Below are 11394 nucleotides of genomic sequence, written 5' to 3'. Positions count from 1 at the left end.
GGGCGGATGCGCGGGGCGGCCCCGCGGGATCGGGACCCCCCCAAGCCATACCGGGACCCCCGATCCCAACCCATCCCATCCCATCATCCCATCCCACCCAAACCCTCCCACCTCATCCCATGGATCCCATCCCACCCCTCACAGCCTCAGCAGGCACTCGCAGCTCAGTGCAAAGTCTCAGTAAACATTTATTCGAAGCTTTGCCACAATACCTTAAGTTGATTTGTGAAACTGGTCTACAAATTCTGAACTACAGAGTACATGGTTTGGATGGTCCGATAAAAGAATAAATAAAGGCATGTAAAGCTCTGTAAAAAATAAGTCTGGTACAGTTGTAACTACTTAACAGTATTACCAGTAGGATCTTGTCTAGGATCAGAAGTGAATACACAGCATCTCTTCAGACCAAATCATTTTTACATAAACAATTGTACAAACTCAAACACCGTAATCATGAAACCTGATGTACAAAACAGGATGTGAAATCACTACCATCAGTGCCAACAACAAGTGCTACCACAGCAAATATAACTTCTGAATAAAAGGAAAAGGTCGTTTTTTACATGTGCTGTCATCACAGGTCGATGGAATTATCCAAAAAGTTTAAAATACATGCGGATACAATAAAACCTTTTATTTTCCAACCCAGACAAAGAGAACTCATGGTCACTTAACGCCATTAGCTGCCAAATACGGATCAGTATGTGAGGCAAACCACACTTAAACACTTCTACACCACCGAAGAGCTAAGGTTGATACTGGTCTATTTTCCACACCGACGATGCAACGAGTCTTGAGAAGCAAATCACGAAGTGAAGGACGCGCCAAAAGTACAGCACTGAGCTACACCAGGTTTGTACACACCCAAAACCACTGGGAAAGCGCCACATTCCACAGGACACATCGGTTATCTACAGGCGTGTGCGTCCGGAGGAGCCGCTCTGCCACAACGGGACAAACGCTGCGCCAGTTCCAAAGGCTGGCTCCCAAAGCAGGCAGGTGAAAAGCTTGGGAAGAGCAGGGAGCTCCCGATCCCGGGCAGCCAAAGCCCGTCCTCGGGGCTTGTGCCAGCTGCTCACGCAGAGATGGTTTCTCCGGCGGCTGTAGGAAGGTCTGGGAGCGGGATCCATACCGTGGGAGCAGCCAGGGAGCTGTCCCTGTGTCACCTATCCCTGTGTCACCTATCCCTGTGTCACCTATCCCTGTGTCACCTGTCCCTGTGTCACCTATCCCTGTGTCACCTATCCCTGTGTCACCTGTCCCTGTGTCACCTATCCCTGTGTCACCTATCCCTGTGTCACCTATCCCTGTGTCACCTATCCCCGTGTCACCTATCCCCGTGTCACCTATCCCTGTGTCACCTATCCCTGTGTCACCTATCCCTGTGTCACCTGTCCCCGTGTCACCTATCCCTGTGTCACCTATCCCTGTGTCACCTGTCCCCGTGTCACCTATCCCTGTGTCACCTATCCCTGTGTCACCTGTCCCTGCGTCACCTGTCCCTGTGTCACCTGTCCCTGTGTCACCTGTCCCTGTGTCACCTATCCCTGTGTCACCTGTCCCTGTGTCACCTATCCCTGTGTCACCTGTGCCAGTGTCACCTATCCCTGTGTCACCTGTGCCAGTGTCACCTGTGCCCCAGCGGTGGCAGAGCTGCTCCCCTGCTCCGTGAAATCACGGCAAGAAGCGGGAGCGATGAGTGCTGTCCCGTGCCATCCCTGCCCCGGGCAGTGTCACCTGCTGAGGGTGGTCCCGTGCCACCCCCAGGTGTCACCCGTTTGTCCCCAGGTGCCACAGAGCCCTGCCCGTCTCTGGGGGATACAAAAGCAGCGCAGCCACTGGCACGGGTTTCTAAAAAACAGCAAAAACCTCCATGGATAAACTAGATGGCCCAGTATGGAAAACACTTGTAAAAGGTATTTACAAAAGTTGAAAGAGATTAAATACAATACCACATTCATGTCCCCAAAAGCGCTTTCACTACAGTGCATGTTTAAAAATACACAGCATTTTTAAAGTATATATTTATATATATATATTTATATATATATATATATATTGAAGATTAGATTGTGCTTTAAAAAAATTGTTACTTCTGAATTTGACTAACGTGAAAACTGAGTGCTGGGAAAAATACTGATTAAAAATACCCAATTTTATATATACTGCTTTTCACATAACATTTTGCTATACATGGGATGCAAGTAAATATAAAAATACCATTCTTCAAGCAGCAGGGTGATCGAAATGAAGAGCAATAATATAAGGAGGGCTGATTTTACAAAACTAAGTTAAATGATTAGAGCGAGACAGGGAGAAACTATAATCCAAATTAACTTTTATGTAATACTTTTAAAGAAATCTTTATCATAGACAACTCTTAATATATAAATGACTCAGTATTTTTAACTTCAATGTTAAATATGGACTACACAAAATACAATCTATGCAAACTGACTCATGCACATTGTCCTAAGAGGGCGATGGAGCCGCTCACACGAGCAAGGTTTGCAAACTTTGGTCCTCAGGTCTCAAATTTGACAAAACACATCAAGACCTGACAAGCTTTACTAGTCAATTCCTAATTTCCAGGTTGGTGTTTTAGCCCAGTCCTCTCTGCACAACAGCAGGGAGACTGAGTTTACAGGGAAGACTCTGTAATACTGTGGAAAATTAGCTGGAAAAAGGAATTTACTGTAATTTACATTTTCAGCTTGACAAAGTCGACTATTTGTTGCCATAGTCCCTATCTGTTCACCAGAAAGATTTCAAGTTGTGATAACCAGTTATTTAACAACTCTAAACCATGTACTTGTTAATAAATGGGGTGCAGGGGGATTTACAGGTGACATAAAAAATTAAAATGCATTCCAACTGTGCCAAGTGCATATGAACTTCAACCGTGTTGAACCAAAGTGATCACCAGGAGTAAAGGCCATTAACATGGATTTAAAAATAACCTCCATGGAAATGTCACACGCAGACCCAAAGAGGTTAGGCAAGTAACACACACATTTCAAGAAGAACATTAAACTTCAGCAGAAAGAGAAAAATAAATTCGCCCCACAGTTACATTCAGTTAAGCATCACATCCAACAAAAGCTTCGCCCAGTGGAAGAGCAAGCTGTGCTCAGCTGCCCCAGCCTGTCCCACCGGAGCTGGCACTGGCAGGCACACCTGGGGAACCTCCTCCTCCTCCTCATTCCTTTGCTTTGTAGCCAGGCCCCATCACAGACCAATTTTTGTTGCGCTTTTTGATGTAGTTGTTCGTTTGGACCCTATGGAGTGCTTCAGCTGTGCTCCATCCTACCCCTCGGGGTATCTGAACTGTGCTCATCACTAGGGGGTAGATGCTTCCCCTCCCTCCACACACATCTGTGTCCTTGGATGCTGCTGTTTCCAAGTGAAACCACATTCCAGACTTCCTTCCCTGAGGTTACCTTTGTTTCACTGCGTTTCAGTAAACCAGCACAGCCAGTGATACCCTACCAAGCTCGTTAGCTCTAAGAAATACAGAAATCCTGCAAAATAAAATTGCTCCAAAGCTCCACCGCTTTGAAAGAGAACCGTTTCCTAAACCTCCTCTTAAAGGTGACTCGCTTTTCCCAAAACCTAATGAGGACACAGACTCCAAGCAAAAAGCTCCTATAAAACTATTATAATTTTAGAAAAAAATCCAGATCTTCCTGAAGATAATTTATTGCCGCTTATTGGTCCTGAGAAAGCTTTAAGCAACAATACATTTGCACGTGTTTTAACTGCTGCCTTTTCTGAGAAAGTACGTGGGTCCTGAGATTAAAAATCATGTTTTAGTCTATGCAATTAAGCTTGGAAAATGCTTCAATATGCAGGTCGAATATGAATTACAATTTGTCACGCTACATGTTCCTCCTGTGCCAATTTATTAAACCAGATTTCCTTCCAGACACTAAAAAATTAAAGTTCTCGGGATGAAATGCAATGAAAAAACTCCACACGTGCGCTTCCTCACACTGGACTGGCATTTCAGGACTTCAGATCTTCCTTCTCCCTCATTCCCACCTCCTGTTAAAAGCTATGGTATGAATTTTTTGGCCTGGATACCAGAAAATTCCTCATCTGATACTCTGTGAAAGGCAACTTCAAGGCAATGAAATAAGCCAACAAAAACAGAAAAAACATTCACAACCCTGAAGAAAAAATATGGACCCACAGCAGTTACTTCTCAATGGAAGTGCTTGGTAGCTTGAGATTTTTTTTTCTTTTTAACTGTTAAAGTGTCAAATTTGCATATGTTTAACTCAACTTCAATATCTGAAAGACTACTCAATTTGCTTTTATAAAAACTTTACAAAAGATGTTTTTAAATGCTTGTAAAAGTAAGCGTTTATCTACTGAGAAAATTCTAGTACTGGATAAAACTCTGAATATACAGCTGAATTTTGTAAATGTTTTTTTCTCTCTCCTAGAAGTCTAACAGCTGAGTGTTTAACCTAGATAAATTAGTCTTAGACATGATGAAAAGTTATAACTTTGCACACTTTTTACCATGTGATGTTTTGTTGCTTTTTAACTTCGGATGAGACAGTGCTTAGGAATTTTCCGGAGCTGGTGTACAGTGGTCAGGAGGGGCCGGCTCATTGCTCGCTGCCCCTGTCCAGGTTCTCGATCACCCTGGAAAGGCGGATGTTCAGCAGTCTGATCTGACTATCCAGGTGGTCCATCTTCTCCTCCAGGCTGCTGTTGCTGTTTCTTCTCCAGTAAAATCCAACGGGGCCCGTCATGAAGTAGACGGCCACGACGAAGCAGAGCGGCAGCACGGCGTGCTCCGGGTCGCCCTCGTACTTCTGCAGGATGTACACGCAGGACAGGGTGAACAGGGCCACCCTGGCGATCCAGAAGAAGCGGCCAAACAGCATGTGCAGGAGATAGAAGAAGAATCCAAGGAAGAGAGATAAAAACCAATAGGCCAGTAAAATGGCACCGATCAGCAGGAGGGCGCGGGTCGGGTTGTTGGCAATCGCTGCTGGGCTGAAATAATGAGTCAGGTTGGAGGCTGAAAAACAAAGGAAAATGTACAGGATGTTAATGAGCGTGGGCTGAAGGCGGCACCGGGCAAAAACACGAGCACAGCTCCAAAGGGTCAAAGCCCCACAGCAGTGGGGTCACGGCTGTGTTTTCTAAAGTAAGGGATAAAGCTGGTTTCACCTATTTCTGGATGAACCTTCTTCAAATCACTGGCTCAGCTCCAGTGATTCGACTGAATTCATTCCAGGAAAGGTCCTAAGGGCTCTTTAAAGACAAACCACTGTAGAGCCTGAGGTCAAAATTCATACTGGGGCTACAGATCCTGCTTTGTACAAGCCACATTCTAAAGGCTCTCAACTGCATCTTTCCTTTCTCTAGTGCTCATTGATTTCCCTGCACTGTTCCTGGCTGTGTAAATCCGTTTAATGATGAACCAAGTGTGACTTGTCATTCGTTCTACACACATCCTGTAGATACACATACTGAAATGGAATGGTGGGGTTCAGTCTTCTTGTTTGAAGATACTAACAGGAAAATCAAAGCCATGTGAAGCAGAGAGAGAGACACCACTGATGGATGTTTAAGCAGCATGATAAAATGTAATTGTTTTCCCATTTGCTTGTAAACACTGATACAGGCTGAGACAGTTCAAGGGTGAGCAGGCATCACACTTACCATCAATTCCAAGAACATCTAACAAATCAGTCCATATTCTCCAGAATGTGTCCATTAATACATCCACCCCATTCACAAACCTCTCTGTCAACCTTGAGAAAAACTGAGAAATAAAATTGAAAATTAAAAAAATCCTCAATTCCTAAAGTAACACTTTGAGACTTATTTGTCGTGAGTAGAATTATAATTCATTAAGCAAGAATTGCAGATTATTTCCTAGTCCCCACAGGAAAGATTGTAAATCTGATTTTTTTTTTAACTCTGTGATGAATTTATGTGTTGCAATTATCGTTATTGTAGGTATCTTGGCATGTAAATGTATACGTTGGCAGGACTTAAAAATGCACTTTATTGGCTTTACTATCGTTTTGAAGTTCAGAGAAAACACTATTACCCACAATTGGTAAAGCAAACCAAAGAATTAGTTTTATCAAGCAACTGAGAGATGTCCCCAGCATCACACGCAAATATCTCAGGTGTACTCAAAGGTTAATTCAATAAAAATTATTATTTCTTCCTACTGCCTGAGGAAAGCAGGATCAGAGGAATGTACAGCTCCCTCACGCCTGCTTTCCTGCAAGTTCCGATGGCCCTACAAGCACAGGATGCTCTGCTGATGCAGACAGACCGGATTTCAGCAGGAGGGCTCCTCACCGCCAGCGAGCGGCCCTGGCCGTCTCCCCCACCTAAAACCACCTTTATTTAAGCTTTGAGCTGCTATTTTTCCCCAGCGTGCCGCAAGCCTGGCCTCCCGCTTTCCTCCCCAAAGCAGCGCTCCGGCCGCCCCGCACCGGGACGAGGCCACGGCCGCTCCGGCAGCGATCCCGCACCGGGGGGCGACGGGGGCACGGCCCGAGAGCGGCCCGTTCACCGCCGGAGCACCGAGGAGGAGGGAGAAGCAGCGAAGGAAGCGCGGGAGAGGGAAGGGAGGATGGGGCGGGGGGGGGCGAGCAGCAACTGGCGCCTCACCTTCTGCAGGGCCCGCACGTTGTCCTCGCCGAAGAGGCCGCTGACGCCCTGGTAGAGGCCGCTGGCGGCGCGGCGGAGGCTGTTCTGGCGGTCGGCACCGCGGCCCCGTGCGGCCCGAACGCCGGGCCCCGCCGCGCCGAGCAGGAGCAGCAGCAGCAGCAGCAGCAGCCCCCGGAGCTGCACCCGCCGCGCCGCCGCCATGGCCGCCCCGCCGAGCCCGCCGCCGCCGCAGCGCCCCCCGCCGGCCGCGACCCGCAACGCCGCCCTCACGGGCGGGGCTCCCGAGCGCCCGGGGAAATCACGGGAAAAGCGCCCGGAGCTCGGGAAAGGCCGCGGGGGGAACCGCCGGGACAGCGGGTCCTGCCCCTCTGCTCCGCCCTGGAGAGGGGAAAAGCGCCCGGAGCTCGGGAAAGGCCGCGGGGGGAACCGCCGGGACAGCGGGTCCTGCCCCTCTGCTCCGCCCTGGAGAGGCCGCGGCTGCAGTGCTGTGCCCAGCTCGGGGCTCCGGGGTACGAGATAAAGCTGCTGGACAAGGTCCAGCACGGGCCACAAAGATGATTTGGGGTTTGGAGTATCTCTTATGAGGAGAGACTGCCGCAGCTGATTTAATAGTCCATTGATGTTTAAACCGTGTGGCTCAGCCTAAGCCTGGTAGCTGAGTATATGTTTAGAATATAGACACTTCTGCTATGGCCTTTTTCCCAGTTTTAGTCTGGCCAAAGCACTTATTTTCATATTTAGCAGAATGGCCTAGACCTTTCAGCATTGTTTTCTGTTTGGCCCTGGAAGGGTTGGGCCCACATCCAGGAAGGTACTTAGGATTCGACTTCAGTGGGATATAGATGCTTTATATATTTATAAAGGGTGCTTTCATTTAAGATTTGCTGATCTCTTGATACCTGTGTACACTCTGAAGCCTCATCCTCTTCCAGAACAGGATGGTAACTGATGACAGGTATTTTTGAGGTTCTTACGAGGTTTCTGCTTATACGCCCTCAATTCCACCTTCTGCTTATGCTCTGAGCACACACTAAATGTCAGCTTCTGGGGCATTTTTTGCATGTAAAGAGCCTCATGATACAAAAAAAACCTTGGTGATAATTAACAGTCATGAGACTGCCATGTTTCTGTGCCTGGTATAATTCCTTGATTTACTCCCAGTTCTCACAGCCTTCTCTGTGCCCCCTTGTGCTGTTTATAGTTCAGTGGGTCTTGTTTGTGCAAATTTGGGAACGTTCCTGTTTCTCTGTGTGAATTTCCGTGGTGGAATCCCTTCAAAATCCCTTCTTTAAAGTGCCTGTTGTTTCTTCCCATCTGTTCTTCACAGAGTTCTGGAGCTCGTGGCAGTGGCTTCCTTTGAGGGCCTGCGCTCTGGGCTTTGCACAAGATCAGGATAATTTGGGAAACTTTCCTGATGTTTAACTGATGTCCTGACCTGTCTCAACGAATCTATTTCAGGTACTTTTATCTCTCCCAATGCTCAGCTCTTATGAAATGACGTGGTATTTCACCCTCTTCGTTTAAATAAACGAAATAGCGTCCGCTCAAAGAATACATTGCGTCATGGCATGAAATACAGATCTCAGGCACGCTGAGCTTCTTGGTGAGGAGAGCTGGGAGGTTTCTAGAAAGGTCCTCTGGTGAGGGTCTCACTGTACAGAAGAAGCATGAATGTGCTTCTCTGTTTCCTCGTATGCGCTAAAAACTGGGGAAGTTGTCTTACTCAGAGATAGGGATTTAACAACAATTTGAACAGTGTTTGGAGAAAAACTGGGGGCTTCTAGGTGTCTGAGTTTGAGCAGATCGCAGGGTTCTCTCTTTGAAAGTCACCATTATGCTCAAAAAAGTGGCATGGCCTTAAAGAAAGCCAGTTGATGTTACTGTGGACTAGTTTTTAACCTCACTCACTGTTATATTCCCATCTTTACTTCATCTCATAGCCTCAGTCTGTCATCTTCATGACCATTTGTCATTTTAGACCTTTTTTCCTTAATGTCCTCCCCATGAGATTTTTCTTGCAATGTGTTTCTTTTCTTCTTTTTATTTTTTTCCCCCTTTTTCCTTCTTCTTTTCCTTTTATTTCTTTTTCTGCAAACACCTTTGATTTTGATTCTGGTTACTTGTACTCCTAACACCATATAGAGGTTGCAGAGATCATGTTCATCAAATGAGTCAGAAGTTTATTATTCTTATCCAGACTCATTAACCCGCTGGCTGATGCTCTGAATATAGGATTAACAAAAAACTTTCCAAAATCTTTAGATTTCCTAATCCAGCTGGTTCAATGGATCATGGTCAGGCCTCGGCATATTGCAGAGATCGCCCTGAGGTATTATTACAAAACTTTTATGTCATAGATCCAGGCATTTCACCAGTCAATTTAGTCTTACAGGTGACTCCAGGTTACCTCAGAGCCCACAACGGGATATCAGCAGCATTATTGCTGCTCATCAGCTCTGAAGCATCTTTTGAACAGCCCCTAATCTAATCTGAGGCAGAAAACATGATTTCATTTGTACCCTATTATTACTATTAGCAGGCATAAGGCAAGGCTTAAAAAGATTTGAAAATGGACAGTTCCAGTTAATCTCATTCAGGCTATTTTCCTCTGGCTATCCTAATCTAGTCTCCAAACTAATTGCAATAGTCACTGCAGTCCTCTTAATGCCCATTATCTCATTAAAGGTTTGCTTAATTTTCCTCTTTTTACTTCCCGTTTTTCCAAAGTCACTTTTGAAAGAGGGAAAAACTGCTTTGGATAAGGGAAAACTGGAATGAAGGCAGGGAACAATGATGCATAACCTGCTCTTAAGTGAGGATATGATAATAAAACTGCTGCTAATAAGTGAGAAAGTGCTATCAGGCCTTCCTGAAAGCCCAATTTTATCAGCAAATCCATCATACCCCTTCCTCCCTGAGCTGTAACTGGGTCAGTCCTTTCCAAATTACACCTTTTTCAGCTCAGCAAGAGGGTTTTTGGGTCCCTTCTCAGATGATACAGCTGCTCATTTTCTTTTTAGGACTAGAGGTTGCTTTGGGTGGCAGAAAGCGGCAGTTTCGGTGCTGCTTTTAGGAGGAAACGCTTTGCAGAAAGGGTGTTTTAGACATTAGAATGGCCTGCTCAGGAAGGGGGTGGAATGACCGGCCCTGGAGGTGTTTAAGGAAAGGTTGCATGAGGCGCTCAGTGCCATGGTGTGGTTGATAGGGTGGTGGTGAGTCACAGGCTGGAATCGATGGCTTCAGACGTCTTTTCCAGCCGAACTGATTCAGTGATTCTGTGCTTTTTTATCCTAAACCGGGCAATTTCGGCATCGCTGAGGGGAGCCACGGAGGGACCCCCGCCCCTCCCGCCGAGCGGCATGAGAGCGCTCCTCTGATTGGGCACACCTCCCCCTGAGCCGGCCGCTCATTGGCCGGCAGGGAGAGGGGCTTGAGAAACCTCTGCGCCGATTGGTCCCTGCTGGCGTCGGCTCTTCCCCCGTCGGCCCGGCCGCGAGGAGAGCGGGCTCTGGGCTGATGTGGGGCCAGGCGCGCCGCAGCCAATCAGACGCGGCGGCGTCACGGCCGCCGTGCCCGCGCGGGATCCGTCCGCAGCGCGGGCCCGCCCGGCCCTGAGGGGCGCGGTGGCGGCGGGCGGGGCACGGAGCCACCGAGTCACCGAGTCACGGCATCGCTCCGGTGGGAGAGGCTGCTGCGGCCATCGGGGCCAGCCTGCCACCCAACACCGCCTTGTCAGCCAGACCTGAGTCCTCGGTGCCGTGTCAAACCTTTCCTTAAACACCGCCAGGGACGGGGATTCCACCATCTCGCTGGGAAGTACATCCTAGTATCTAAATATTGTTTCTGGGAAGAAATTCTTCTTAATGTCCAACCTAAACATGTTTCCTGGGACAGCCTGAGGCCGTTCCCTCTGCTGTCCCTGTTCCATGGCAGCAGAGCCCGATCCCCCGGCTGTCCCCGCCTGTCAGGGAGCTGTACAGAGCCACAAGGGCCCCCTGAGCCTCCTTTTCTCCAGGCTGAGCCCCTTTCCCAGCTCCCTCAGCCCCTCCTGGGGCTCCAGCCCCTTCCCCAGCTCCCATCCTGTCCTTCCTGGACTGAGAGGCCCAGAACTGGGCACAGGACAGGGGTCAGTAGGTGGCCTCACCTTCCTGAGCTGCGGCCCCCTCTGTACATGGGGTGGTCTCAGTAAAAATGAGAAATTACAGCTTTGCTTCCAGTCCTGGAAAGGAGCACCACAACCATAGATAGCATCATCCACCAGGTGTAATTCTTGACCTGTCCCACAGCCGGCCCTCAGCTCACCCCAGAGCAGGGCAGGCTGTTCATCGCCGGGGGTAAATGGTGCAGAGGGGCTGCCCAGAGGTTTGAGGTCTGTGCTGGTGTGGGAGGCAAAACCCTCCTGCCACTTTTGGGTTGTGAAGGTGTTTATGACACTACCAGAGCGTTAACCTGTGTAGGGACATCCACTGGTACACGACACGCAGACAACCAACATCAGTTATCTCTTCTGCAGGTCGCAGGAAGATGGATTCTTCAGGCACTTTCCCCACCACAGGCTGCGGATCCCAAGGCCATTGAACCCTCTGGGACCTGGACACTGCAGCTCCCGTCCTGCCTTCTCCCTTATCTCTGTGTTTGGCAGGTGTCTGGCCATGGATTTCACACTTCCACTGACCTCTGAGCGCTGCCAAGGCAAGGGAGGCACATTGGGCAGATAACATATCCCCGTTCCACCTCCACCTC

The 11394-nt window shown here is 48.2% G+C and overlaps 1 protein-coding gene across 2 annotated transcripts; it reads right to left on the bottom strand.

The window, feature by feature from the left end:
• Positions 1-164: 164 nt before the first annotated feature.
• BRI3BP (BRI3 binding protein) lies at positions 165-6859 on the bottom strand. 2 transcript variants are annotated; one of them, XR_015774234.1, is made up of 4 exons: positions 6652-6859; positions 5683-5785; positions 1527-5035; positions 165-1481 (listed from the first exon to the last, which is right to left on the bottom strand). XR_015774234.1 is itself a non-coding variant. In XM_005524221.3 (3 exons), exons 1-3 carry the CDS (start codon positions 6850-6852, stop codon positions 4617-4619), a joined length of 723 nt encoding a protein of 240 aa, XP_005524278.1. In that variant the 5' UTR covers positions 6853-6859; the 3' UTR covers positions 165-4616. The 2 variants fall into 2 exon arrangements, 1 of the variants encoding a protein (XP_005524278.1); XM_005524221.3 differs by having other exon boundaries at positions 165-5035.
• Positions 6860-11394: the final 4535 nt, after the last annotated feature.

The sequence above is a fragment of the Pseudopodoces humilis genome, chromosome 20, assembly GCF_049639895.1.
Source record: "Pseudopodoces humilis isolate 2021_Gansu_Grassland_sample_001 chromosome 20, ASM4963989v1, whole genome shotgun sequence".
NCBI lineage: Eukaryota > Metazoa > Chordata > Aves > Passeriformes > Paridae > Pseudopodoces > Pseudopodoces humilis.
This window is presented reverse-complemented; position numbering and strand designations above follow the sequence as displayed.

What these genes read in the sequence shown, in the direction of transcription:
- BRI3BP (XM_005524221.3), bottom strand. Translation starts at nt 6,852, where the DNA reads ATGGCGGCGGCGCGGCGGGTGCAGCTCCGGGGGCTGCTGCTGCTGCTG. An exon ending in ACGTGCGGGCCCTGCAGAAG is followed by an intron (nt 5,786 to 6,651) that starts GTGAGGCGCCAG and finishes TTTATTTCTCAG; the next exon opens with TTTTTCTCAAGGTTGACAGA. An exon ending in AGATGTTCTTGGAATTGATG is followed by an intron (nt 5,036 to 5,682) that starts GTAAGTGTGATG and finishes TTTGTTTTTCAG; the next exon opens with CCTCCAACCTGACTCATTAT.